Source organism: Cheilinus undulatus, linkage group 4 (assembly GCF_018320785.1).
Source record: "Cheilinus undulatus linkage group 4, ASM1832078v1, whole genome shotgun sequence".
Classification (NCBI taxonomy): Eukaryota; Metazoa; Chordata; class Actinopteri; order Labriformes; family Labridae; genus Cheilinus; species Cheilinus undulatus.
In genome coordinates this window covers 9307367-9334840 of record NC_054868.1, presented here as the reverse complement: position 1 = coordinate 9334840, position 27474 = coordinate 9307367, and the positions used below count along the sequence as shown (strand labels likewise).

At 39.0% G+C, this 27474-nt stretch overlaps 1 protein-coding gene across 3 annotated transcripts in view; it reads right to left on the bottom strand.

Moving 5' to 3' along the window:
• Nucleotides 1-26012, bottom strand: part of LOC121508121 (ras and Rab interactor 2-like) — a 72753-nt gene extending 46741 nt beyond the window's left edge. For 2 of the 3 annotated variants that reach the window (XM_041784665.1, XM_041784668.1), the window contains exons 1-2: nt 25819-26012; nt 4792-4945 (exon numbers count right to left, since the gene is read on the bottom strand). In XM_041784665.1, coding sequence (XP_041640599.1) covers nt 4792-4945; nt 25819-25871 — 207 coding nt within the window. In that variant the 5' untranslated portion in view covers nt 25872-26012. Of the gene's footprint in view, nt 1-4791; nt 4946-19911; nt 20110-25818 lie in introns of all 3 variants that reach the window. The other variant, XM_041784666.1, reaches the window with a different exon arrangement.
• Between the last annotated feature and the right edge of the window lie 1462 nt (nt 26013-27474).

Genomic DNA, 27474 nt, shown 5'->3' with positions numbered 1-27474 from the left:
GAATAGTCTACAAAAAAATCCTACATTTTTCATTTTTTAAGTTTTTCTAACTGAAAATGAGAATGACATCAAAATTATCACCCCCTTCAATACAATAATTCATGTCTGATTTGCAATATGAGTCAAAATGATGACAATTTGATATAAAATTGGATCAAAATTATTTAGCCCTTGTTTATCTTATATTGTGTTGGTTATAACAGAGTGATTTATTGCGTTTGTTAAAAAATACATAGGATGAGGAACTTTAGAAATAATTGCATTTGAAATCCCATTCGCAATGTTGGAGGAAAAAATTCGCAATTAGATTATTTTCCCAAATCATTCAGCCCTATTTCAAATAATTGAAAAACTCTGTTATGTTGCCTTAAAGGGCCATGACCATTAAACAACTTACAGAAGTAGTTTTGACTCCTCAAAACAAAGTGAGTCCAAATGCCCAAGGTTATATGCTAAGAGCTGTCTTATTCCCTTCTCAATGCCTTCAATGACAGAGCAGTGTCAGAAACAGGGAAGAGAGAGAGTGGGAAATGGCAAGCAGTTAAAGGAGCCACATACTTGACTTACATGTATTTATTAATTTACAGGTACAGTGCACATTGATGAGAATATGCCAGATTGTAGCCAAAGGCTAATTTCCATCCGTAGTCCCCAGCAGGTTGATGGCACATAGCTTGCATATATACAGTACAGATGTGTTTATGCATGTCTTTTTGCGCAGGTATAGTGTACATTGGTGTGTTTTATGTTTGTAATATTGTACAACAGATGCATTAACATGCATACATGAGGTGCAACCTAACCACTAGGCTGTGTCCCAGCAGCTGACTTTGCATGTTGGAGCAGAATGTTTTTCTACATCAATGTTATACTACCGTGAAACAGTGGGTGGCACCTAAGTTTGTGGACCAAAAAAGTATTTTCTTTTTTAAATCATGTTGGTGTGTCTGCACAGAAATTGTTGCTTGGTTTGGTTTAAATCCATCCTTCCTCTTGCTTTGTAACCTGACATGCCTTATAGACTGTTTCATACATCCATTGCACAGATATATTTCACATTCATCTGGGAAACCTCCCAGATGGGAAGGACAGGACTTTTGAAAAAATTCTCATCAGGTTATTGGAGGAATGTTTTGCCGGTCACATTTATTCTGGCCAATCAGAGAGACAAGGCAAAATAAAGTAGAAGACATAGTAGACATTTGGTGGGGTTTTCTGCTCTTTTAATAAAGAATTGTGGTCCAGTTCCAATAAAACTACCCCCATACCATAGCTACATCCAAGCTAAATGCTACACTGGTAGCAGCCATTACTCTTGGTTTCCAGTACAACTAAAAATCACACGTAGTTGCCGCCTCTTTCTCCTCAAATGACACCAGTTGGTCGGATCTGTTCTCAGACCTGGCACGATCATTTCAGAGTGGAGCTTTGCAAGATGAATTTGCCTGATGACGGACGGGGAATCTGGCCGATCCATCTGCTTTGCAAGGTTAACAATCTGCAGTCTTAACTGTAAAAATGAAGTCCTGCAGACTATTAAAAATGCAAGCTCTTGGTAGAATTACATTTGCTTTTAGTTTGAAGGTCTTAAAGTGAAGTCTACTCTTTTCTACAGCCTACTGAATTAAAGAAGGAAGAGGCTCATTTTAGTCCTATTAAAAACTTTTTTAAGTTAGTAGTAGGTACTGAGTGAAATGAAACTGGGGAATGGAGCAGAGAAGAAGACATGGGAAATTCCTGAGCCATGAAATGAAGGTCAGTGAACATGAGGGTTACTGAGTGATTGTGCTTTGGCAATGTGCCTGTGCATGGAGCTTCAGTGGTGATTATTTCAGACGGATGGTTTCTGGGGAAAAGGAATAGCATCCAGACAGAGCGCTCAACAAAAACTAAAGTCTGCTTCACTTTATAATCCTCTCAAGTTTGTCCACATTGTTTTATTTTCCCTTTTATACTGACCTAACCCTACTCTGCACAGCACATGGACTACAGACTACAAACTGAAGCACAGTTTTTTCTCTTTAGTTGCTTTTACATTTTGTGTGTTTTTTTTCATGCGTCTGGAGGTAAGTGATTCTCTGCATGGACTGCTACTAAAGTCATGCATGCAGTCAATGGGAAACTATGTCTTAACACGTACAGCAGGCTCTTTCACAGGGTGAGCGAGGAAAAACTGCCAGTGGTTTTAAGAGTTTGCTCATGATTACATCATTGATCCTGGTCTTTTTTTTCTTGTTTTTAGCTATAGGAAACTGTCTGAAGAAGCTGCCAGGGTAAAACTGTGAACCTGGACATAGCATGCAGCTCATGTTTGCTTGTTTGCTAAGATGACAAAAAAATGAAAGAAATATTGTCCACATAATGCAAGCTTTTGTCCATGTATCATATGAATACAGTCTGATTGAACCACCTGAATTCAATAGTTAACAGGTGTGACCACATATTTTTGTCCATATAGTGTACACTGATATGAATTAAACTTTTACCCTTTATCTTGTTTGAATATATATCAATATATCTTAAAAACTTCCCTGACCAGTAGCTCTTCACTTCTGTAAAATCATAATGAAATACAGTCACGAGAAGTTTTTAGTTTTACAGTCTGAAAATAAAAGTTTTATTATTTAACAAATGGGGCCTTATTAAATAAGCAATGAAATTTTACAAAGCTTCTTTCACATTATTAACCCTGAAACTTTTTCATACGCCAAAACTGTGCATCATATTTTTGTTGGTGACTGTTTATGCTGACTTACATTATTTCAGTTTCCAGTGTGCATGCAAATACTGTCCATCCAATCATACATTAAGCGATTATGTTCAGAGTCAAGGTATTGCATTTGAAAAACACTGAATAAAATTTTTAATAAGGATATTTTAGACAGCAGCAGCAGAAGGGAAACAGATTTAGCCTGTTATTTCCACAGAAACAGAGAGCCTTCCAGGATAAAGCTGACAGATTGTTTGAATAAGACAAGAATATTACATCTGAGACAGCACGAAAAGAAGTGCTGGAGAGAGTTATTCCAGAACAACGGACTGAAAGATGAAAAGTAAAGTGCAAATGGATAGAGTGATACTCAGAGAGAGAGTTTTATTACTCTTCTGAGTGTTTGTCATCTCGCCAACATGTGCAGCTGGCATTCTTCACTTCCAGCTTTCCATCGATACATGGAGGAGAGAGAGGGGGACTGTACAAAGACAACTCTACTTTTATGTTTCATCGATCAATTATCCTTTACAGTGCCTGAGAAAAAGTTCAGGATTAAGATTTGTGGCAAATGTGAAACTTGACGTGATATAAATAAAGCATGATTCTATAAAGTCTCTTATGAATGAATGAGATTTGACAGACAGGACTTGGCTGTTTTTATCAATGTCAAAACAGGTGACTGTAATAATGCGAAACTGTTTTTAATGAAATAATTTCATTAATAAAGCTACAACTGCTGCAGTACTCCCTCCCTCCTTTGCAGGATTTATTTTTGGGCCTCAGGCCTAGAAGTCTTACCTCTGTACATGGGACAGTACAGTAACACTTTCTATAACAGTCCATCCGTCTAGGCTAGTCTGACAGATGTGTTCATCCTGAAGTACAGAATCGTGGACTCGCTGGGGACACATGGCAGCCATCATGTGTCCACATTGTTTACAGCAAGTATATCTCCGGCCTCAGCCTGTTTAGGCCATTTTTATAACATGTCAAGCTAACTAACCAAGATGTAACTCATAGTCCATTTGTGAGGAATTTGAACCCACTTAGCAGAGAACAATAAAGAAGTGGCCAGTGAACATATCCTTCATTCATCCTACAATATCATACATCTAAAAGGCTCTTAAATGACCAAACTCTGAAACTTTCTCATACCTATAGATATTTCAATATCCAAGAAAATGTATTGTCATTCAGATAGTGACAGAAATTACATTATATGAACAAAAGTATTTGGCCACACCTGTTAAAAACTGATTTCAGGTGCTTCAATCAGACCTATTGCCACAGTTGTATTATACCTTGTTAAAGAGGGGTGGCTTTACCTTAACAACCTGGTTGGAGATCTATTCTCTTGTTGTTCCTGCCAATAAGGAGATATCATATTTTACTGTAAAACTCCTCAGTAGCTACTCAGAATTTTAAGTAATCGTTAAATTACCTGTACTTTTACTTTCACTTTAGTCATTTTTAACTAGAGTAACTGGGAAAGTGGGATGAACTGAGATGGAGATTGTGAGCCAGACCTCCTCATCCAACATCAGAGCCTGACCTCATAAATGCTCCACAGAATGAATGGGCTCAAATTCCCACAAAAACATTCCAAATCTTGTGGAAAGCCTTTCAAGAAGAGTGGAGGCTGTTATAGCTGCAAAAGGGGCTAACACTATACTAAGGTACATGTATTTGAATATAACGCCATAACAGTCCCTGTTAGTGTAATGATAAGGCGACTGAATACTTTTGTCCATATATTCTATCTATTGGTTAAAAGTGCGATCATCATACTTAACATGTACACAGATAAAAATATGACAAAATATGACAAAAGCATGCAGAAACAACAAAACAGTCTCTAAGCTGGAGTCTATGAAATGTATCCAACTAATGTGACATCCTTAAGCGACACATATAAATAAGAAAATGCATACAAAGGGTAGATGTGCCCACAAGACACCTCTAATTCTGCTACATTGTCTTTATTTTTATTGTGACCCTTTTGAGTGGGTTTGGAAATAACATCCATCATTTTTAATTACATAATTTAGGAGAAAGTCCATGCATGAATCACTCCTTACTTTAAAGAAGCTCCCACTCCTGTTTGTGAGACCACTGGGGGGAGTCCCTGGCAGTGGGCTGGCAGCCATGTTTTCCCCCTGACCACAGGACTGGTTAACTCTCACGTCTGGGTGTGTCGTTACGTCTGGGACGGCGTCTCTGAGGGCCAAAGCTCTGTGGGTCAAAAACACACTTTTACTGTGGTGCAGCTGCAGCCAGAGGAAATTCCTGCTTTGGCCACAAGCAGTATTACAGAGGTGCTGGTTGACTGGAACGAGGCTCATTGTGACTCTCGGTCTGTCTCCTCTCTTCATCCTTGGACACATTCACCTTTTTTCTCCTTTCACTTCCCTGCCTGTTTTCTCCACATCCCCTCAGATAATTGCTCAGGCCTTTTCATCTCGTTCCAAACCCCGGCTTATTTCTGGCCTGGACTGCTGTCCTCTTATTACCTGTTTCTTCTGTTTCTTCTGTTTTACCTCTGCTTTTCCTCTCTATCTTGTTCCCATGTCCTCATACATACACAATTAATTTTTCCTTTGTGGAGGGCCTCCGTTCCAGCACAGCTGCCCTCGTTTACATCCATCACAGCCGACAGTTTTAGTTGTGCTATTTCAGTAATAAACTTTCTAGTACAAGTGTGGTGGTATAAAAACAACCTGAACAATCTGACATCTTTGCTAAATTTATGTAGGCCAAATTTTCCCTGTTCTTTTTTTTTGTTTCTGTCTCCTAAATCTACCGCAGCTTCTATTTTGTCATCTTGTGATTTTTCAGTCCCTTCCCTTCATTTTTTTCAGCCACGTTTCCCACAGAACAAGAAGCTCTGTTTGTCTGCCAGTCCCCACATTTATCACACTTTTATCTCACAGAGAGGAAGGAAGCTATCCACTCCCTTGCACTGAACGGGGGGGGGGGGTCCAGGGGGGCCAGAGGGTCAGGTCAGGGTAATGTACTTCCAGACAAATGAATGTGAAACTGTTTCTAAACATTAACGTGAAAACAAGAAAACTTCAAAACTGCCCATCACAGGAGGTGTTAGAAGGACAGAATAAAGAGCATATTGAGGCCATGTCTGCTGGTTTTAGCATGCCATCTACTAGAACATGACTTCCTATAAGCTACCTTAAGCAAGTTGAAGCTGGCAAAATCATAACAAATGGAGTGTCAATACTAGTGATTAGAGTTGTTCAGATTCCAATACCAGTATCAGAAATACATCCAATACTGCCTGAAATGCAGGTATTAGATTGGCGAGTACACGAGTTTATGCACCGATCCAATACGGTTTGGTTTAACTTCTTATTTTGCTTCGTTTAGCTATGCTAAATGTTAGCGCTATAAACCGGAAATCTATTCTTCTTCACTGCCGGAAAACACTGCATGCACGAGCTACTGCTTTAGAAGCAAAGCATCCACTGCAGCAGTAAAAAATTGTGGCTGTGTGACATTTTTTCTCTGAATGTGATCGTTAAAATGCCTTCCACACCAGCGCTGTCGTGCACGACAAGTGACACAGTTTCTCAAAAGTTAAATAACTTCAACTTTAGAACCAAACATCGCTGCCTCTTTCTTGTTTTTCCTGTTGAAGCTAGCCGTTGTGTCTTCCCATTGACGCTATTGATGCCTTTTGAATCCGACTTTTTGGGACTTTAATGATTAAATTCACACCAAATTAATCCAATTTATTTATTACCCTAGCTTGAATGCCAACCGCTATATTGTTTACCCTTTGTGAGGGTGTGTCAGCTAAAGGCAGGCTGGTACCGTAATCACGTCATGCTGACTGAATAGAGCATAATGGAGAGAGAAAGAGAGAACCTCTGATGCAGCTCCCTGCTGTTATTTTAAGAGGAAAACTCAATCAGCAGGAAAACAACTTTAGGGTCTCAGAGATGCTGTACATTATGATTGCATTCGTTGAGCCATGTTCTGAGTCAAATATAGGTCTAAAATAATTTGCTAATCTGCACAGTCAGACTAGAAAGTTCACACCGGTATCGGATCAGTAGCCTACTCGGTATCAGCCGATACCGAACACCTTGCTATCAGAATCGTATCGGGAAGGAAAAATGGTATCAGAACATCCCTACTAGTAATGCACCAATGCATCGGTGGAACATCAGTCAATGGTGGCTCTGTGAGGCCACCATCAACCCACTGGCAAAAAAATCACTTCTACAAAAAGTCATACATGTTGATAACAGTTACCAATGTTTGTCAAACATGGAAAATAGACAAGTCTGAAGTGGATGGTGCTGTTAGAGAAAATGCTAAAATATGACAAAAGCAATGATAGACAGCGGTCTGACAGTTTTTGCAGCGCAAACCCTGCAGCTGACCGTCCAGATCAGTGAATTACTGGCTCCTCTTAAAAAATGACATCTAACAATGTTAGTTTGAATGCAGACAAACTGAGAGTGGTTCTTTTTATTGACAAGCCTCTGACAGCTTTGGGCCATTAAGTTTACCTCCATGTTGACACAAGTCAGAGGGAAACTTTTCACATACAGATATGCATATTATAAATGCACACCTGTATTAACTTGTGTGACTGTAAAGCCTCTGCTCGCACTGTAATAACGGAACAGTTTTATCTGTCATAAGGCTATGTTGCCATGTGTAGGGTCTCTCACATCAAAAAACTGGCTGTGATTTGAATTGTCTTTTAGTGTGCCAGGCTTCAGTTAAACAAACACTGAACCGTTACCCAGCTGTCTCAAACAAGAGCTGATAGTCTGGTGGTTTCATTTCCACATACAGGGAAAACTGACCAAATCCCCAACAACAACAACAGGGAGGGGAATGGGAAAAAAATCACTTAAAATTCCTGCTGTGGAAATTTCCTGGAAATCAGTTTGTGATGATTCTTCTTCTGTTTATCAAAACAAGATCTGAAACTGTAACGGTGCCAAGGAAAGCTCTGTTTCACCATGCACAAACTGCTGAACCTACAATGAACCAGAGAGCATGCTGGGTATTAAAGGTATCAAGATGACTATTTTCAGCTTTTTAAGGCAAAACCATCTGTGAGAATGTTCTGAATCATCCCACCACAACCAAAACACTCAGATCAAACCCTCAACTAGTGCAACAAGTTTCTACTCAGTTCATGAACTGTGCATGTGCAAACCCTAGTTCCAAAAAAGATGGTATGATCTTTGATCATATGACCTTTATTCAGTTGAAGATAGCACAAAGATAAGATATTTTAACTCACAACCTTCTTTTTTAATATACAAACATTCTGAATTTGATGCCTGCAAAACATTTCAAAAAACGGGATAAGAGGAGTCTAGAAAAGTAGTGGCAATCCCAAAAACACCAGTAAGATTCTACAGGTAAGCATGTTAACTGTTAACAGGTGAGATTACAATGATTGGGTATAAACTGGTATGAATGTTCCTTAACATGCAGCTTCAATGAATTTAGAGATTTCTCCATCTGCAGCCCATAAACTTTTTTTTCATTTGTTCAACCTTATTCAACCAGATGAGGACCCACTGAGATCGAGATCTGTTTCACAGGGGTGACCTGGCCAACAGGTCAGCAGTGCATGTCACAATAAATAAGACATGTTCAATAGACAGATCATTAAAAATATCAGAGAATCCAGAAAAATCTCAATAAGTAAGGGGCATGGCTGAGAACCAACACTGAGCCCTTGTGACCTTTGACCTCTCAAGTGGCACTGCATTAAAACCGTGCTTCATTTTGTGATGAATATGACCATGTAGGCTCAGGAACACTTTGGAAACCATTGTCCAACTGACAATATGTCTCTCTCTATCTGCAAATGTAAGTTCAATCAGGGACACTCTTGTCATACATTAAATGACTTTATTGCAAAATTGATCTACAGTCTTACTTGGCAGAGAATGTTCTGCTCATGGATGCTCCCCTCAGTTAGTCAAGCAGCATGCTTTGACTTTCCATGAAGCACGTAGCTACAAACCCCCAGAAGATAGATATGTTTATGGCAGTTCATGCTGAATACAAACAAATTAGTTCAGAAGCAATGAATCAGCAGTAGCATGAACTGAATATGAGGGTGGAACAGGCTTTATGCTATAAAGGAGGTGGCTGGGGTGGAGGAGGTGAAGCTTTGCCAGCAGCAGCAGTGTGGTGCATCAGCACTGATGTAAGCAGGGATAAGTGAGAAGGACGTCTTATGAAATGGATCGCCTTGTTGAGAGAGATTGATGTGATTGGCTGTGGGAGCTGAAAGGCAATAATTGGAATCAGCTGGCCATCAGCTGATCATGGCTGGGCGTATGACTTCCATGTCCTGCATGAACTAATGCTCAGCTTCATTTATGAATCTATCTTGTAAAGCCAAAGCCATGTATCAATAACAACCAGAAGAGCTGCCAGCTTCTCTGGGCCTGAGCTCGTCTGTGATGGACTGACCTAAAGTGAAAAAAATGTGCCACATTTCAAATTGTTTTTGGAAAAAATGTCTGCTCAGCCTGGGCTAAAAAGGAAAAAGAACCATTTAGATTATCAATGCAGAGTTCAAAAGCCAGCATCTGTGATGGTATGGGGGTGTATTAGTGCACAATGTAATGGATAACTTGCACATATGTAAAGGCAACATTAATACTGAGATACTGATTTAGGAGCAACTTATGCTTCTATGCAGGTGATGTCTTCTACAGGGATGTCCCTGCTGATTTCAGCGACACAATGGCAAGCCACATTCTGCATGAATTACAACAGCATGGCTTCACAGTAAAAGAGTGCAGGTACTAGACTGATGTGCATGCAGTCCAGACCTGTTTCCCATTTGTGCATTTTGAGTGTAAAATGGGACAACCAAAAGCCAGAAATGTTGGGCAAATCCAGATGCACCCCAAAAATTTAGAATACAAGTCACCCTGGTATATAAGCCACAGCAGGTTTATAAAATACCTGTCCTCTTGCGTGACAGTTTCCATTTCGTTCAGCTAAGTCCACAACATGCAGGTTCTGTGCAGCTGTGTTGCTCTTTTAGTACCATCTGCACCAGCTGTATGGAGTGTGTGCCTCTACTATTTTAACAGTGCATCCCCCCAGCTCTGCAGCATATAGAGGCTCTGTTCAGAAGGTAAATACACAGAAGAAAATAGCGTTATTATTTATAGACTAAGTTAAATATCCCCTCAAGCATTCACAAATTCTCTGCTTTATGTGGAAACCCCAGTATGCGGAGTATGTTTAGCTTAACATAATAAAACTTAAAGCAACATAAAAACAACAGCAGAAGAAGTAAATTATGCTCTGTGGGGTTTTTGTTTGTACACCCATTCTGGTGGCAGGACCCTAATTTCCTCTCAGTGGGTGTCATGTTAGCTGCGAGGCTGTGCTGTATCACCATTAATGAATAGCTCCAGTATTTGATGGTGAATACAGACTTGTGGTATTTGTGGTTTCAGGGCTGTCACAAACCAGACTTTTAAGGCAACAATATGTAGGAGATTGGTCTGGAGTGCTTTGTTTCCCACTGAAGGTCTTTGATGGCAACTGTTCTGTCATAAAAAAAACCACAGCGCTGATACCCTACCTCATAGAAAACAAGCATTTGTTGATAAACTGAGGAGAGAGAAGCAGGCAAAGAATCCAAAGAACCATACTGACTGATGAGATAGAGTATCACTAAATATGACTCTGCTAATGTTTCTAGCCCCTTGTTTTGCATTCATTCTGGAGTTAGTATTTGCACACAGTTAAGTCAATTTTTTATGTCTTGTCCATGACAAAATGGCTACATTATTTATCACGTTAGATGACAATGGCCAGTAAGGTTAAACCCTCTTTAAACTCATGTCAGATTATTTTGATACTCTTACTCTGTGAATGGAAAAGTTTGCCTGCATTTGGCGCTTAGCTGGGGTTAACTGGCTATATCATTGTTGACAAAAGTATTTGGCCACACCTGTTAATCATTGAATTCAGGTGTTTCAATCAGACCCAATGTCACAGGTGTATGAAATCAAGCACCTAGCCATGCAGTCTCCATTTGTAAACACTTGTGATACAAAATGGGTCATTCTGAAGAGCTCAGTGATTGATGCCACCTTTTTCATTAGAAAGTGTAAACATCCCAGGACAACAGCAGCTCAGCCATGAAGCAGAAGACCACATAAACAGAGCAGGCTCACAACTGCTAAAGCGCATGGTGCATAAAAGTCACCACCGCTCTGCTGATTCTATGGTTGGAGAGCCCAGAACTTCCACTGGCATTAATGTTAGCATAAAATCTGTCAGCAGGAGCTCGATGGAATGGGTTTCAACGGCCGAGCAGCTGCATGCAAGCCTCACATCACCAAGTCCGATGGCAAGAGTCTGGGTTTGGCAGATGCGTTAGCTCCCTGACTGCATTGTGCAACTGTGAGATTTGGTGGAAGAGGGATAATGATGTAAGGCTGTTTTTCAGGGTCTGGGCTAGGCCCCTTATCTCCAGAGAAGGCTAATCTTAATACTTCAGCATACCAAGACGTTTTGGACAATGCTATGCTTCCAACTAGGGCTGGGAAATTAATCGCAAATTAGATTAAATCACAATATGACCTGCTGCAATTTGAAAATTGCAGCAGGTGCAATATTTCTTTAACCTGAAATTTGTGTGAAAATACTAGTTTAAGACTTTTTTGCAGCAGAGATGTTATGCATTACATATCATGCAAACATTCTAGTGGCATTGTAAAGCCACATTATGTAATAACACCGCATTATGTAATAACCCTTACCATAGGACTTAGTGTGGGCTCCAAGGTATGCCCTACCCAACTACCTTGCCCTAACTCTAACTGCTTAGTGACTTATGCCTAAACCTAACCCCCCTTCAGGGCTCTAGACTAAACACCTATCCTACTACCCTGCCCTAACCCTAACTGCTTAGTGGCTTAGAAAATGCAGCGTTACATGATGGATGGAAAATGTATTACCTTATTACATAATGCGGTGTTATTACACAATGCGGCGCTACAGGCATGTTTTTAGAATAGTCTACCAAAAAAATCCCATTTTCTTCATTTTTTAAATTTTTTTTCGTGTTAGATATGAGAATTACATAAAAAATCTCATTCCTTTATTACAACCATTCATATCCAATTTGCAAAATGAATTAAAATCATCACAAGTAGATATTTTTTCAAAACTGTTCAGCCCTAGTTTAATCTTATATGTGTTGGTTATAGTTTAGAATGAAATATTGCTTGTTTTTGTAAGAAAAATGCATGAGATGAGGAGTGTAAGAAATGATCACATAGCAAATCGCAATCGCAATATATGTTAAAAAAAAATCGCAGTTAGAGTATTTTCCCAAATCATTCAGCCCTACTTCCAACTGGTTGGTAACAGTTCAGGGGAAGTCCCTTTTCTATTCCAACATGACTGTGCCCCTGTGCACAAAGTAAGGACTATGAAGACATGGTTTGATGAGTTCAGTGGGGAAGAACTTGAACACCATCCCAGAGCCCTGACCTCAACCTCATCATAACCCTTTGGAATGAACTGGAACGGAGATTGTGACCCAGACCTTCTCAACCAACAATAGTGCCTGACCTCATACTCTACAAAATGAATGAGCAAAAATTCCTACAAAAGCACTCCAAAATCTTGTGGAAAGCCTTCCAAGAAGAGTGGAGGCTGTTATAGCTGTAAAAGGGAGGCCAACTCTATAATAAAGTTCATCACAGTCTCTGTTGGTGTAATAGTCAGGCAGCCAAATACTTTTGTCCATATAGTGTAACTTGGGTTAGTATATTTTCTGCAGCCCAGTGTTATATAGATGCCATTCTCTTTGTTGAAAGTCATTGTACTTTTAGACAGCCTCAAAACTACTTTTTAAGTTGAAAAAGTTACATTTCATTACTTTAAACTTTGATATGATTCTAGTAAAATCAGACAACACTGATATTCTTCACAATATAATAGCAGCAAATATAGAAATCCAAGGCCTCTAAGGCAATGTTTGTTTTTAATTACCAAAAGTTGCGGACCAACTCTAAATCCTAAAAATATGTTGGCCCGGTTTCGGTACAGAAATGTTGCCAATATTTTCATGCAGTGTGCAGGCAGGGTTTTTCTGCAAATTTGATGGATTCAGTTCTTTCCTGAGCATCCATTTTATGAAGCAGATGTGAAGTTTGCTACAGTTCCGTATCATTAATCAACATTGATTAAAATAAGACATTAAGCCATTTTTAAATGTGCAAATGAAATGCGTCCAAGTAACAAAAATGTTGACAGCCCTTGCACTTCAGGAAATGATTATTTAAAATGCATGATAATTTTCTTGATTATTTTTTTAAACAGCACAAAGGAAAGGAAACTATTTCACTGCTTATCTGAAATTAGTCCAGGGCAGCAGAGCATGAGGAGGGGGCTAAAAGCAGCTGCATAGACCCAACGGAGAAAACAAACTCCCACACATGGCCCATGTTATTGCCCTGAGACAAACCAGATGATGCTATGTGAGTGTGTAAATATAGTGTGTGTGTCAGTAGGACAGAAGGATAAGGGATAAAAGCGAAGTATGTTGATGGTGAAATCTAACTGTGTACTTATTGAGATGGATGGAGGTCATTGTTTAAGCCACTGAACTGAACCTGTAATAGGAGAATCAAGTGTAAATTTATGGAAAAGAAAAAGTATGATCTCTTTGCTTTAGCAGATGGTCAGTAAGTTCTACCCTATAAGGACAAAAGTATTTGGCCACCTGACTATTACACTAACAGGGATTATAATGTCATTGTTTCATGCACTTTAATAGTAGTTCCTTTACAGTCATTGCTTTGTGCTCTGGTGTGCAGTTGGAACTGAACAGGGTCTTCCCCAAACTGTTGCCACAAAGTTGGAAACATAGCAAAAATGTCTTAGTATGCTGAAGCATTAAGATTGTGCTTAGCGTTCCAAGCCATAAAGAATACTGTTATCTCTCCTCAATCTAACTTCACAGCTGGTATAGTGCAGTCAGGCAGGTAACATTCTCCCGCCAAACCTAGACTCACCCATCTAACTGCCAAACAGAGAAGTGTGATTCATCACTCCACCTTTCCACTGCTCCACAGTCCAGTGATTCACAAAAATAGTCTAATTGCAATTTTTTCCCCAGTATTGTAATTGCTATTTGATATGCGATTGTTACTAGGTACCTCATCTTGTGTATTTTCAACAATTTCAAGCAACAGATCATTCTATATTATAACCGACACTTAGTCAAGGACTATGTTTTGACTTTTCAGGGAGTGCATGCAGACAAACCCCAATATGGATAGATGCATTTATGATTATGTGCGTTGAATACAATGAAATTATTCAGAAGCAATTAATTAATAGTAGCAGAATCTGAATAAGAGGGTGCAACAAGCTTTAAGCTGTAAAGGAGGAGGCTGGGGTGGAGGAGGTGAAGCTTTGCCAGCAGCAGTGTGGAGCATCAGCATTAATGCAGGCAGGGATTAGTGAGCAGCATGTCATCTTTAAATGGACTGCTGCATTGAGAGAAAGCGCTGTGATTGGCTGTGGGAGCTGGGAGGCAATAATCCATGTCAGCTGGTAATCAGCCAATTGCAACTAGGTATATGACTTATGTGAACTAACGCTAAGCTTTATCAATATTTGATAAATTGAACTAGGGCATAATGATTAAAAAATATATCTAATTGCAATTGTTGTTGCAAATTTGACAGAAATTGCTTTATTGAATGGGGATTATTGTTTTTATGTCACTTGTTTTAATTAAGACAGATGTACATAAAACACAAAATGAACAATTTTTGGCAATCATTTTGTCAATCATTTTATAAAGAATGACAGTTGAATGTAGGGCTGCAACGATTAGTCACCATAATCGATTATGTCGACTATAAAAATATTATTGTTTTTGATATTAGTAAAATCAAATATCGGCCTGTAAAATCTAATCTGGACTTGCAGTTCACTACTCAAAGAAGAGAGCCAGCCTCACACCAGAACATGGTGACATGTTGTTCCTGCACTGCAGTTTAAAGAAATTCTAATCTATTGTTCAGTCACTTGGGCTGGAAGTTTGATTTGTTTACATTAAGCTTTATTTGTACTTCTGGACTTTGGATGGGCTACTTGCTTTATTTACTTTTATGGACATACCAGTCACTTTAAAGAAAGCCATCCTTTAGTTATTGTAACCTGCAAGGCAGGTGAACTGCTACTATTTAAATTGCTACTATTTATATAAAATGAGGACCCAAAACAGCATGCAAAATGGCCACGATTAGTCAACTAATTGGGAAATTTATTGATAGATCAGTCGACATAAAAAATAATAATTAGTTGTAGCCCTAGTTGAATGTTTGCAAAATGTGCATAAAATCAATGCAGCTACAAAAAATGCATTTATTAAACTGGTAATTTGACCTATATCAATGTCTGCGATTTGCAAATTGCAGCATGCCATATTGCGATTTAATCTTATTTGTGATTAATTGCCCAGCTCTAATTTACATCACTTCATCAGACACTCCACAGTGGACTTGCATGCAGCTGCTCAGCCATGGACACCCATTCTATGAAGCTCCCGCTGCACCAGTGTTAATTTTGGCAGCTATTTTTTATTTTAGTTTAAGTTTAGTTTTCAAATGAAATGCATTTTAGTTTAAGTCTAGGTTTAGTTGACGAAAACCCAAAACATTTTAGTATAGTTTTAAAATGTCATAAAATGTCCTCACACTTTAGTCTTTACTTTTCGTCCAATCATTTATTTTCTTGCCTAAATCTGGTACCAAATCATGATAGTGTGTTCTCTGCAGCCTGCTAAACCTGGGGTCCCTGCTTTCTACAGCTGGGAGGCAGAATAGCTAGTTGCATTGCACTTTGACAGATTTACCCACAGTGGAGAAATATCACAGGTTTTGAATGTCCAACCAAAACTAAATTACATTTTAGTCTAGTTTTAGTCATTTTGACAAAAACTTAACTTACCTTTTGTCAGTTTTAGTCATCACAGATCTATTTTTGTAAGTCTTAGTCTAGTTTTTGTCATGGAAAAAAAGGGTGTCGACAAATAGTTTTAGTCATAGTTTAAGTCGCCGAAATTAACATTGCGCTGCACTGTTTTTGTGCTTACATCACTGACATGAAACCAGCAATACAATAACAAAACTTTGTTTTTCCAATGCTGAAAATAGAGTTTCTAAAAGTCTTCTCCCTGGAAGGAGTTTTCAAAAAGCTACATTTCAAAGTCCTTAAAACACACTAGCAGTGTGAAAAAGTATTGATACAGCAATATATCGAGATACTTTGATCCCTGATATGATCTGTATTTTTCAACTCCTAACACTGATTTGTTTTGTAATTCGTATTGTAGTCAGGTTGTAAATAAAATACGACTTCTGCACCTTCACTGCAGTAAATAGCAGCAAAGAGCCACTTCTCTGTTTGCGGCATGGTATTTCCTGTAGCAGAGGCAGTGTCAATTTTGACAGCTATTTTTAATTTGAGTTTCAGTCTTAGTCTTTAGATCATTTGCCTCTATGTTTTAGTCATGTTTATTCATTTCTACTCTTTATAGTTTAGTTGAGGTAAACTCCAAAACTTTTTTTGTCCAGATTTGGGCCATAAAAACTCCTCATAATTTAGTCTTTTAGTTTTTCTCAAGGCATTAATGCTGTGTTCCTTGCGTCATTGTAAACTCGTTCTTTCAAATAGTACCCCAACCTCAAAGATACAACATGGTGGTACAAAGCATTAAGTGTAGTAAAAGCTGTGATTGTGACCTGTTTTCAGACAAAAAATGTAGCTCTGGGGATTTTTTTTTTAATTTCAGAGGTTAAAGAGGTAAAAAGTCTCAACCTGACTGAAAAATAATGAAAAAAAAAAAAAAATCAGCACATTTGCATGTGTCTTTGATATCTGGCTTAGAATAAATGGGACCTGCTGGCAATTTCTTCAAAACAAGTGTGTCCGTGTGCATATTTATGTTTGTGTATTTGTGAGTATACAGCCACAGAGCAGAATCGAGGTCAGTGTGAGCTCAGCTGAACCGACTGGCCCGTGCCATGCTTGTTAGAGAGTGAAGTCTCAGTCTTTTATAATACGCAGGAATCCTTCCACTCTTCACTCAAGGAGAGAAGGCTCAGTTCTTCTCAGTTTTTCCTCTAAATGTTTAATCAGCCAGTAAAACACCAACCTGACCTCTAATCACAGCTTTTACTGTCTCCCAATAACAACATGCAAAAGCTGAAAATAACCATCAACAAATCAAACTTCACTCAAAATAACAGGACAACAGGACTGAATCATGGAGAGAAACTGTGTCAGACACCAGCACCACCCAGTCACAACTTTCCATACTTAAGGTCAGTCGAGAAAAGTCTGGACTGTTTCCTCTGGGATACTCCCCTTTAAATTGGTACCAGGAGAGCTGGATCAAACCAAGTCAGAGATCTGATAAAGGTGGGGGATGTCTACTCTCCACTTCTTCAGATTTAGAATCTAGAGAGGGAGGAAGGAGGACACAGGGCGGGACCACAAGCAGAAAAGATTCTAATTACCATTTTGAGTCATGGAGGAAATATGGAGGACGAGTGGAGCATAAACAAACACAGGAAAGAGAAATTACTTCAGCTCTTAAGTGACTTTGACTAAATTAACAAGCAGGCTGATTAATCCACAGTCCTAAGGTTGCATGCAATCATGGTGCTACAGCAATACATTTGTGGAATTAAAAATAAGCCACTCATAACAAAAAAGCTGATGGCCAGGCACTTCAGCCATACTGGTAGAAGACACAGTTTAGGGTAGAAGATTATTTCTCCCATGTGGGGGATCAATTCAAGCTCTTTTTCTGAAGAAAATAGAAACATTTCTTTGGAACATGCCTGACATGGCGTTAAAATAAACAGAACCATCAGTTCACATCCTTTTTCTTCCTTTACACTGGAAGCACACATGACCTCAGTCTCAGATGACTTTCACACTGGGAGCCTAGTCCTAGATTAACATTTTTTCCCAATAAATGGTGGAAATCTTTAGAATCAAGTCAACAAATAGTCTGCAATGGCATGCCTTACGGATGACCATAAGTTGGACTCAGCAAGATGAGTTGCAAGGCAATAAACGTCTCCTATCACCTCAAAAACTGCCATATCCAAGTTTCCAAGCAGAGTCCAATCAAATACCATATTAAAGCAAGCATGGACTTTTATTGTGGAGAACTTGTCAGAGATAATGTGTTATCATCGAATTAAGTGAACTAAATTAAATAAACTGGTTTACAGCCTGGTTCAAAAAAAACAAACGCATCTCATTAGCTAATGTCTTCATATGCTCTCACTGTACGGGGGTTAATTTTTTGTAAGATAAGATAAGATAAGAGTTTATTGATCCCCAGAGGGGAAATTCTGGTATGCAGCAACACAGGTGGTAAAAATACAAAAGAACTGAACAATATAACTGTGAGGATTTTGCAAACTTGTTTCCGGTTTTTGCTGCTTTGTGTTCACTTTGCTTTTCCCAGAGGCTTCCCCTTCCCCCACGGCACTGAGGCTGATTGACCGCACCTGTAGCTGCTCCACAATCAAGCACACTACTTCACTGCAGCAGACTGATGCCTCAGCGCCAGAGTATTGTTTGCCTCGCTCAGCGGTACTACGGCTCTCCAGAGATTTTCCAGGGAAACCCTTTCATAAGATCGCAAATTCTCCTGTGCCTTTGAACTCGCTTTTGACCATTTTTGTCCCTCCTTTTCTTCCAGTGCCTCCCTCCACATCTCACGTCAGCCCTAAAACCCAACACTCTCTCAGGAAGCCTCTCACTGACTCTCACTCCTCTAGTGGATCTCCTCCCCCCTGGACCAGTGTATTCCCCCCTCCTCTACTGCACTACTATCAATAAATCTGTTAAACCTTTTGCAACTTTGGTCTGCATTCTAGGTCCACCACACACCAACCTTAACAGTAACTAAATAAAAGCTCAAAATAATTAAATAAGGGACAGTGTGTATACACAATTCACATTCATTGTACCACAATGGTTTAGATAATATTCAGGAAGAACCTCACTGCGCACTGATTGGCACGTCTCACTTGATTGACAGGCAGAAGCTACGTTTCTATCAACCAGAATGCTAGCTGACAGGAAGTCAAGCTCAGTGGGCGGGCAGTAAGGTTGATCCAAAGTTCAGTTGAGACCGCGATTTCAATATGGAAGCTGCCGCGGATGGACTTCAAAAGCAGTTTGAGTCCACCTATTGTAAGCAGACGGCTGACGTCACACAGGCTTTGTCCAATTCTTTCTACAGTCGATGATTAAGCCACATCCATTTCCTGAGAGGGGCGGAGTCAGGCAGCTCAGTAACAATTAAAGCTACAGACACAGCTCGTTCTAACCAGGGCTGAAGCAGAGGGTTCAGTACTGGAGTGTTTTTTTTTCAAGCAACAAGCTTCACAGGCATGTTTTGGGGACCTCTGAGACCAATATAAACTTGCCTTTAAAGGGGTAAAATATGTGACCTTCAATTATTTTTGACTTTAAACAAGGAAGTAAACAGTTAAAACACACCTTTAACCAAGGATGCTCAATGTCATTGGTATGATATCCTTATTGGCAGACATTAGCTTAAAAAGTGAATTACCGTATCTGCAGCAGGACAGTGATGTGAAACACACCAGCAAGTCCACCTCTGAATGGCTTGAAAGAAAGATGGAGGTTTTGGAGTGGCCTAGTCAACGCCCTGACTTTTTGCATTCGATTGAGATGCTGTGGTATGACTTTAAAAAGGCAGTTCATGCTGGACAACCCTCAAATGTGGATGAATTAAAACAATTCTGCAAAGAGTGGGCCAAAATTCCTCCACAGCAATGTAAAAGACTCACTGCAAGTTCTCCCAACACTTTTTTGCGGTTGTGGCACAACCAGTTATTATGTTCAGGGGGAAATTACGTGTCACATACAGTAGGGCTTACTGGCTTACTCCCCTTAATAAATGAAATCATCATTTAAAAACTGCATTTTGTATCAACTCAGGTTACCCCTGGCTGATAGCAACAATTGTTTGATGATCTGAAACATTAACAGTAATAATATGCAAAAACAAGAAATCAGGAGGGGGCAAATACTTCTTCACAGCACTGTAAACTCACAAAATCTGACATCACTGTGTTTGACTTCATTTACTACACCTGCAGTAGACATCAGAAGTTCTTCTGCAGGAGCTCAGAGTCAACTTCCCCCACAGGGACGGTTTATTCTCACACAGGTAACTTGAGCAGCTTCCTCCATGTCCAGCAAAGATGATCTCACATGTTATTCACATTTGGAGTCTCTGGTCATGCCTTGTGCTCAAAGAGACCCAGATTGTTGTGAATTTACTGAGAAATCTAGAATGAGAAAGGTTAGAGACAAATAAGAGACAAGAAAGTCTCAAAAGACGATCCTACCCCACAGCCACAAAAACAGATTGCTGCAGTGCCATCTTCTTAAGGTTTTTGTTTATAGAGACATAATCATCTCAACCCAGATCAGGCTCTGACAAGCTTCAAGTTATTTTTCATTGAAATACCTTTCTGCTTATTCATTTCCCCACAGCAGTATGAAGCCTAACTACGGCTCTTAGTGCCAAAAACCCTCAGTTTGGCAGTGAAGTTAATCTGTCTGACAGATTCCAAAGAAGCTTAAATAAGGAAATCGGTCCCTTTCATTAAACTAATAAACATCAGCTAATTGGTAGTTTAAATCAATCTGTTGGGAAAATTAGAATGAGGCTGCAGAAGAGGGCGATTTAAGTCATGTAGTCAGGTTCAGACAGGCCTTACATGCTTTTGACGAAAAAGATCCTACAGCCAGGTAAGGGGGAGAAGCTGGAACATGCTGCTGCTGCATAATGTCATACCAGGTGAATTTCAAAGTAAGAGCCTGGAAATAAGTTGATGAACCTTTGGAAGACAAGAAAGGTCTTTGTGGACCAAGACTTCTTTGGTTGGTCCAATAAAAAATTCCTACAACTGTTTGACATCTGCAGCTCAGCTCTCTGCTTTACTTAAAATACTAAATGTTATGAAAATGAATGACTGCGTAGTTTGAAAGTAAGTGTCTTTGAATAGTAGTTCAGAATTGTTGAAAATCTCTCTGAGATTCTCCCGAGACGAGATTTCGATGGAGCGAACAGGGAGCAAACTGATGAGGTCATCACAATATTATCTACTGAGAACAGACCACCCCCACAAGGCCTCTTAGCCATTTAGCCATTGAAACACAGTAAGTAAACACTTACCAAACAGATACGTCCTGCTCTATCCTTCACTGCTGCTGGTTTTCTTCCCCTCTCTCTCCAAACTATCAGGATCAGACTCCGGGTCTAACATGTACCGACATATATCAAAATTCGCCATATTTTACTTAGTCAGACCGGTTCATTCAAAGTTTACAAGTACTAGCATAACAACATTAGCCACATTAGAGGGGGCGGGCACAAAACATTGAGTCCTGCCACCGGCCAGCCTCCAGAAAATTGGCCAATCGGAGGAAAGCAGGTCCGTGGAGCAGGGGTGTTAAAGAGACAGCAACGAAAACAAAGCGTTTCAGATGGAGGTTAAAATAAAAGTTTTTCAGGACGCCAGTGTGAGAAACATGAGGAGTTTTTTGAGCTGTAAACCATGTAAAGCTACTACGTGGGTATCAGAAAGATGGTGTAAAGCCTTGAAAAAAGGCATAATACCCCCACTATAAGAAATGAACGTAAGAAAAATAAATAAACCATGTTTATTACTTGATCTACTAATGAATTGAACTAACAACCTACATTAGACTAATCTCGTCTTTGGTGCAGGTCAAATTTAAACTGGATTGTTTTCTGGTATTTCATTGCTCCAGGCCATCTGCAGCAGTTCTGCATTTATCTAAAATTAATTTCTCAGAAAATGAGCAGCAGTTTTAGTTCAATCTTGGTAAAAGAGTCTTGCATAAATAGACTGCTACATTAAAATGATGCTTTTAATGTGCACTTCACTGGCAGAAGTAGTTATTTTAATTTACTTCATGTTTTTCGTGAGACATGTTACTGTTCTTTAACACCCTTGAGGATCAAATGTGACCCATTTCCATTTTTAACAGCAGCAAATAAATAAATGATTCAACTTTCTGGATATACAGTTCTTTGCAGGACTTTAGGATGACAAAGTCCACACCTTAAGGGTAGACTAAAGGGTGGATGTGGCAAATAAGAAGAGATTCTCCAATACCATTTTTTCCTTCCGAAACTGGTTCAGATACCAGAGCATTGGGTATCAACCAACACCGAGTACCAATCTAATACAAGGGTAAACTTTATGGACTGGCTGTACTGTGAAGACTAACAAAGAATTTTTGGCCTAAATTTGACTCAGAACATGGCTCAAACACATAGACTCAGAATTTACAGCCTATCTGTGACCATTAAAGTTGTTTTCCTGCTGAGTATTGTGAGTTTTACTGCTAAATACTTAAATAAAAACACAGGATCACAGGATCTATCTCTCTTTCTCTCCATTATGCTCTATCCAGGCAGCATGACATGATGATGGAACAGCTGACCTGCCATCACAAAGGGAATGGTACTAATGACTGAAAATGAATTAAAATGGATAAAAAAACACACTGAATATTGTTAGGGTTTTTTTTTTTTTTTGGTGTGGATTTAATCTTAGTCCCGAAAAGTCACCCGAGTTCAGGCTCATTAGGACAATTCTGTAAGGGATTAAAAGGCATGGATAATGCCAATGGGATGACACAATAGCTAGTTTCAAGAGGAAAAACATGCAAGAGGCTACGATTCACGGTTCAAAAGTTATTTAACTTTTAATAAACTGTGTCACTTCTTGTTGCTTACAACAACGCTGGTCTGGAAGGTTTTTTTTAACAAACACCTACAGAGAATAAATCTCACACAGCCTCCAAACTTTGCTGCTGCAGTGGATCCTTTGGTTCCTCTTTGCTGCTCGTGGATGCAGTGTTTTCTAGCAGTGAAGAAGAATTTATTTCTGGTTTAAATACTAACATTTACCATGGCTAAATGAAGGAAAATATAAAGTAAATTGCATCGGTGCATGAACTTGTGTACTGGATGATACCAATACCTGTATTTTAGGCAGTATCAGAAGTACTTCTGATGCCGGTGTTGGAGCTGGAACAACTTTACAAGTAAGCACAGCCTAGTGTAATGTCTGGGCTGGTAGTAGGGTTGGCATAAGCCCCTGGATGTACTGTGGTTATCCTAGAACAGCTGGTGGTCACAGGGCATATTACCATGGGTGAAAAGGCCTGGTTATAAACATTAAGGTAAGTGTTATAGCAAGGAGGAGGTCTTTTCCCCTCTTTTACTTCTGCCTCCTTCTACTGTGGGGAAACAATGAGCATTTTAATTGTCTGCTCATTAAAGGCAAAACTCTGGAAAAATCATTCATGGTCCAACAAAGATAAGTGCCATAATTTGGTTTTCTTTCATTCTGCAGTGAGTGGCTGACTGGCCACAGGTTCTAACAAGCAATTATTACGTATGAATTAATCACACAAATAAAGCACGTCTGGTGTGCAAATCAAAAGCCTTAAGGGTGCAGCTGCTCAAGTTGGGGCATGAACGAGGAGATTTCAGTTCTGCCCCTAAAATGAGTGTAAAACCAACACTGTTGGCTGCACATGAGAAAGACACCTGCACACCCACACCCACATGTGCTTTCTCTCACACATGTTCTAACTAGAGTTGATTGGTATTTGTTAATCATAGATTTTTTTTTTAAATTACATAATTTTTTTTCATTGCTCGTACACCAAGTGAGTCAAAGCAGTAGTTGAAAATGTAAATCCAGCTATGTTATCAAAGGAGAAACGCTTCCTTTACATTCAAAATGACTTTCCACACATTTCTATTATGTTCTAAAATGTTATAAAAGTACTAGCAAAACTAGTAATAATTTCAAATACTATGTAGTAACCTGGGAAGTAATAATGTTATAAATAACAACAATAAACTTCTTTAGTAATGAAAAACAGAACAAATAAAGATGGGTTTAAAAAAAGAAAAGTGGGGTTTTCCATAAGCCCCAGCTGTCTGCCAAACAGCTGACTACTCACTTCATTACAGCAGATACTTTTCTTCTACTGCTGACAGAATGAAATAATTTCACTAAATGAAGCTCTAGTGTAAGTTCAGTCAGGAAGACTATGGATTCACATTTTCAGTCAAAGTTCTCTTTAATAATTACACTCTCACGCCACTATTTATTGTCTGCTATTAATTGCTGAATCTGCCTCGCAAGGGGATGTCATTGTGGGTTTTAATTGTCTGTGGGATGTCACGGGAAATCAGCTGTCTCATCACACAGTCTTATCTAGCCAATTGCATGACACCTCTCCCTCATCGTTAGCCAATCATCGCTCTGCTCTCCTTTTTAAATATGCCTCTCTCTCTCCCCTAGTTCTCTCATGCTGACGTTTGGCTTGACCCTCCACCACCCCAATCATCGCCAGTCTGCAGAATCAAGAGCCATCAAGTCCTAAACATCTGCAATCCCTCAAGCTTCCACCACCAGTATCCGGACTCCATGGGGGGATTTATTCCGCTGCTGCTCGGACCAGTCAGTCCTCGGTCTCAGAAACTCCCCATAGAGTCTATGCACCAAAGAAATTCTGTCAAGTTAATTTCATTTCCATGTCACTCATTATTAAACAATTCTTTTTTCTATACAATATGTCTTTCCTGATTGAACTAGTTCTGACTGGATTTCTGGTACATGTTTGATCCATTTCAACAGTGTAGAAATTATTTTGGATCTAACATTTTTCTTTCCTGCTTCAAAATAAAATAAAGATTTTTTGAAATTTTTATTTTATTGTGAGTCCAAATATTAGGATACATTCAACAAATAAAAGTCATTCAATAAGTGAAAACTATCGTTCCATAAGGAAAGAAAGGATTTATAATTTGAGCAATTAAATCTCAAAATAAAATAAAGATTAATTTGCTCTTTTTATATTTTGTGTTTGGCTCTATGTAAGGTTTGTGACAGGTTTTAAGATTTAAAGTCTACATTTAGAGCTAATTTAGAGCAATAAACACGATTCTTTCATGGCATTGACATTAGCACTGAACTAAAGATGCACAGAGTTGAGGGCTGATACCCATGCTTAAAATCACCAATTTAGCTGATTGCAAAGACCAGTTGTGGAGAGGTGTTTTTCAGGACATCTTTAGGTGTAACACCTCCACTAAGCTCAAGAGTTCCTGACACCCAAACACCTTTCTATGACTTGTGTCACTCTCTGTATGGAGAACAGGCTGACTGCTCCAAATGTCAGTGGAAAGCCCTGGAGCAGCGTGAAGTACATGAATGTAGTCTTTCTGCTCTGAAAGAGTAAACCCCAGGCACAGATGAGTCTCTGAGGTAAGAAAGAACGCCATTAGGCCTGGAGTTTTTTCTATCTGAGGATTTTACGAAGCTCCTGTCAAAAAGTTTGCAGTTTACAGCAGTGAACCTCTACTTGCTCTTTTTTTGCAGCTTACAATTATCAGTTAATCCTTGTGGTATTTGGGCCACCTTGACCTTTTCAACCTTAAAAAATGTGGGGCATTTTCAAGCCAAGTGCATGTACAAGACTGTCAAACACTAAGGAGGTTCATCACCACAGCATCTATGCACAGAGCTTCACCTAGAAACTCTAAATATACATCCCAGCACACAAAATACAACTTTTTCAGTGTTTTAGCAGTATGAAAAGCCGTTTAACGTGTAAAACAACACATTTAGAGGACATTTTAAAATTTAATTCTATGTAGTTCAATGTTGCCTTAAAAGGTGTTGCAACCTATTTGCCTCCTGAGCATGTGTTATTAGTTTTATATTTTCTCTTTGAACAGGTTATAGCTGTCTTACATGACACAACATGCTAGACGAAAACCCCCTCAGTCTAGTTCATGTAGGAAACTTCGAGCAATAACCGGTATGTCTAAAAGTAGTCGACATTTCCTGCTATAAAAGTTGGAGAGCTGCAGCTTATAGAATCCTGGAGCTACAGTCTCTGGGTCTTCTGCTGCTGAAAGAAAACAAGTTTCTCACCTCAAAGACGTTTCCAGCTCACGCGCTCTTTCTCTCCCCTTGTTCTCCATCATGAAGTGAAGTCATGGCCGCTGCATTGCTTTGTCGTTTGTTTTGTTGATTCTTGAGTGACACCGAGGATCCTCATTGTCCCCGAGCTCGGCCGGTTACATGGTTTAAAGTCCGGCAGAGATTTGAATCCCAGCACAGAGGTGTTTGAGACCAGGAGGAGGAGGAGGAGGAAGGAAAAGAGGAGGAGGAGGAGAGCTTGGGGTAATCTGACGCCTCTGTCTGTTCAGCGGGGGGAGTGGTGGAGATCTTCAACTTCAGTTTTTATGCTGTTGTAAATGTCACGAATAACCTAATGCTGTTAAACAAAACGTTCATTTAAAACGTTTGGCCCCGTTAATCCTTTATAGGGCACTCGTTGAACAACTTGGAAATATCATTAATGAACATATTTCACAATGTATGAGAATATAATATAAATCTAGAATATACGGAAGTTTCTCTTGTTGAATTAAATCACAGAAAAAAACTTTATCATGATATTTTAATTATTTAGATGCACCTGTTTTTTTGTTTGTTTGTTTTTCTTTTTAATTTTTATGGTGAAAATTTAAGGTTAAATAAAATGAACATACATGGTTCCTTGTCCGTTTATGGATAAAATTAAAAAGAAAAAACTCAAAGGGTGTATGCAGAATAAAATGAAATGCAAATTATGGAAAAATCAACACATATAACGTCAAATGAGCATGTGGTTTCACATTTAGATACCAAATATTTCTTGTATTCATGGGTTTCATGTGACGTCACTGAAACCCATATAACCATATAACCCATATAACTGAAACACATACTAACCCCAGTTAGTATGTGCTTGTTTGTAGAGGGAATGATAATGATAATATTAATAATAATGATAGTAATAGTAATAATAACAATGATAATGACATAAATAGTGATAATGGATCGTTAGTGAGCAGCAGAGGAGTGCAAATGCACTAAGCCTTATTGTTGCAACTAATCATTGGCCTGATTGCAGATTAGAGGGTAGTTTGGTTTGCTCATCTATGTAGAAAACAATCTTTTTCAGTTCACTGTGAAGATTATGTTTATTTTGAAGTACTTTTTAATTTGAATGAAACCTAAATAATTCAAATAATGTATTATCTTGTGCAAAAATTAACAAATTATTAGTGCATTTTTTTTTCTTTTCTTGAAAAATCTTACTTCACCATGTCCCTCTCCATAGTGGCTACAGTCAGTTATTCTAAATATTTAGTAGAGACTAGCAGCATAGACTACATGAACATGGTGTCACAGCTTATTGTGTTCTTGCTTACTCTTGTGAAAACTAAAGAAGACATTGTCTTTGTGTGATTGATTTATTTTCTACAAATCTGTTGAGTAGTCATCAACTTAATATAAGGGTATTAAAATAAATTGTTGATTGGTTTAGTCAGAGGTGAGCTAATATATTTTACTTTCTTTGAACATTTTTATGAAGATAAGTGTCATTTTTCTCACTTGAGCCCCTGCCCCTCAAAATGTCTGTGCACGTCCCTGTCTGACAGGGCTGCAGAGTCTCCTCACCGGCCACGGGCATCTGTAAATTTGTCTCTTAACTAACTGGAGACCTTTAAAAATCCCAAATCTTGAATTAATAAGGGA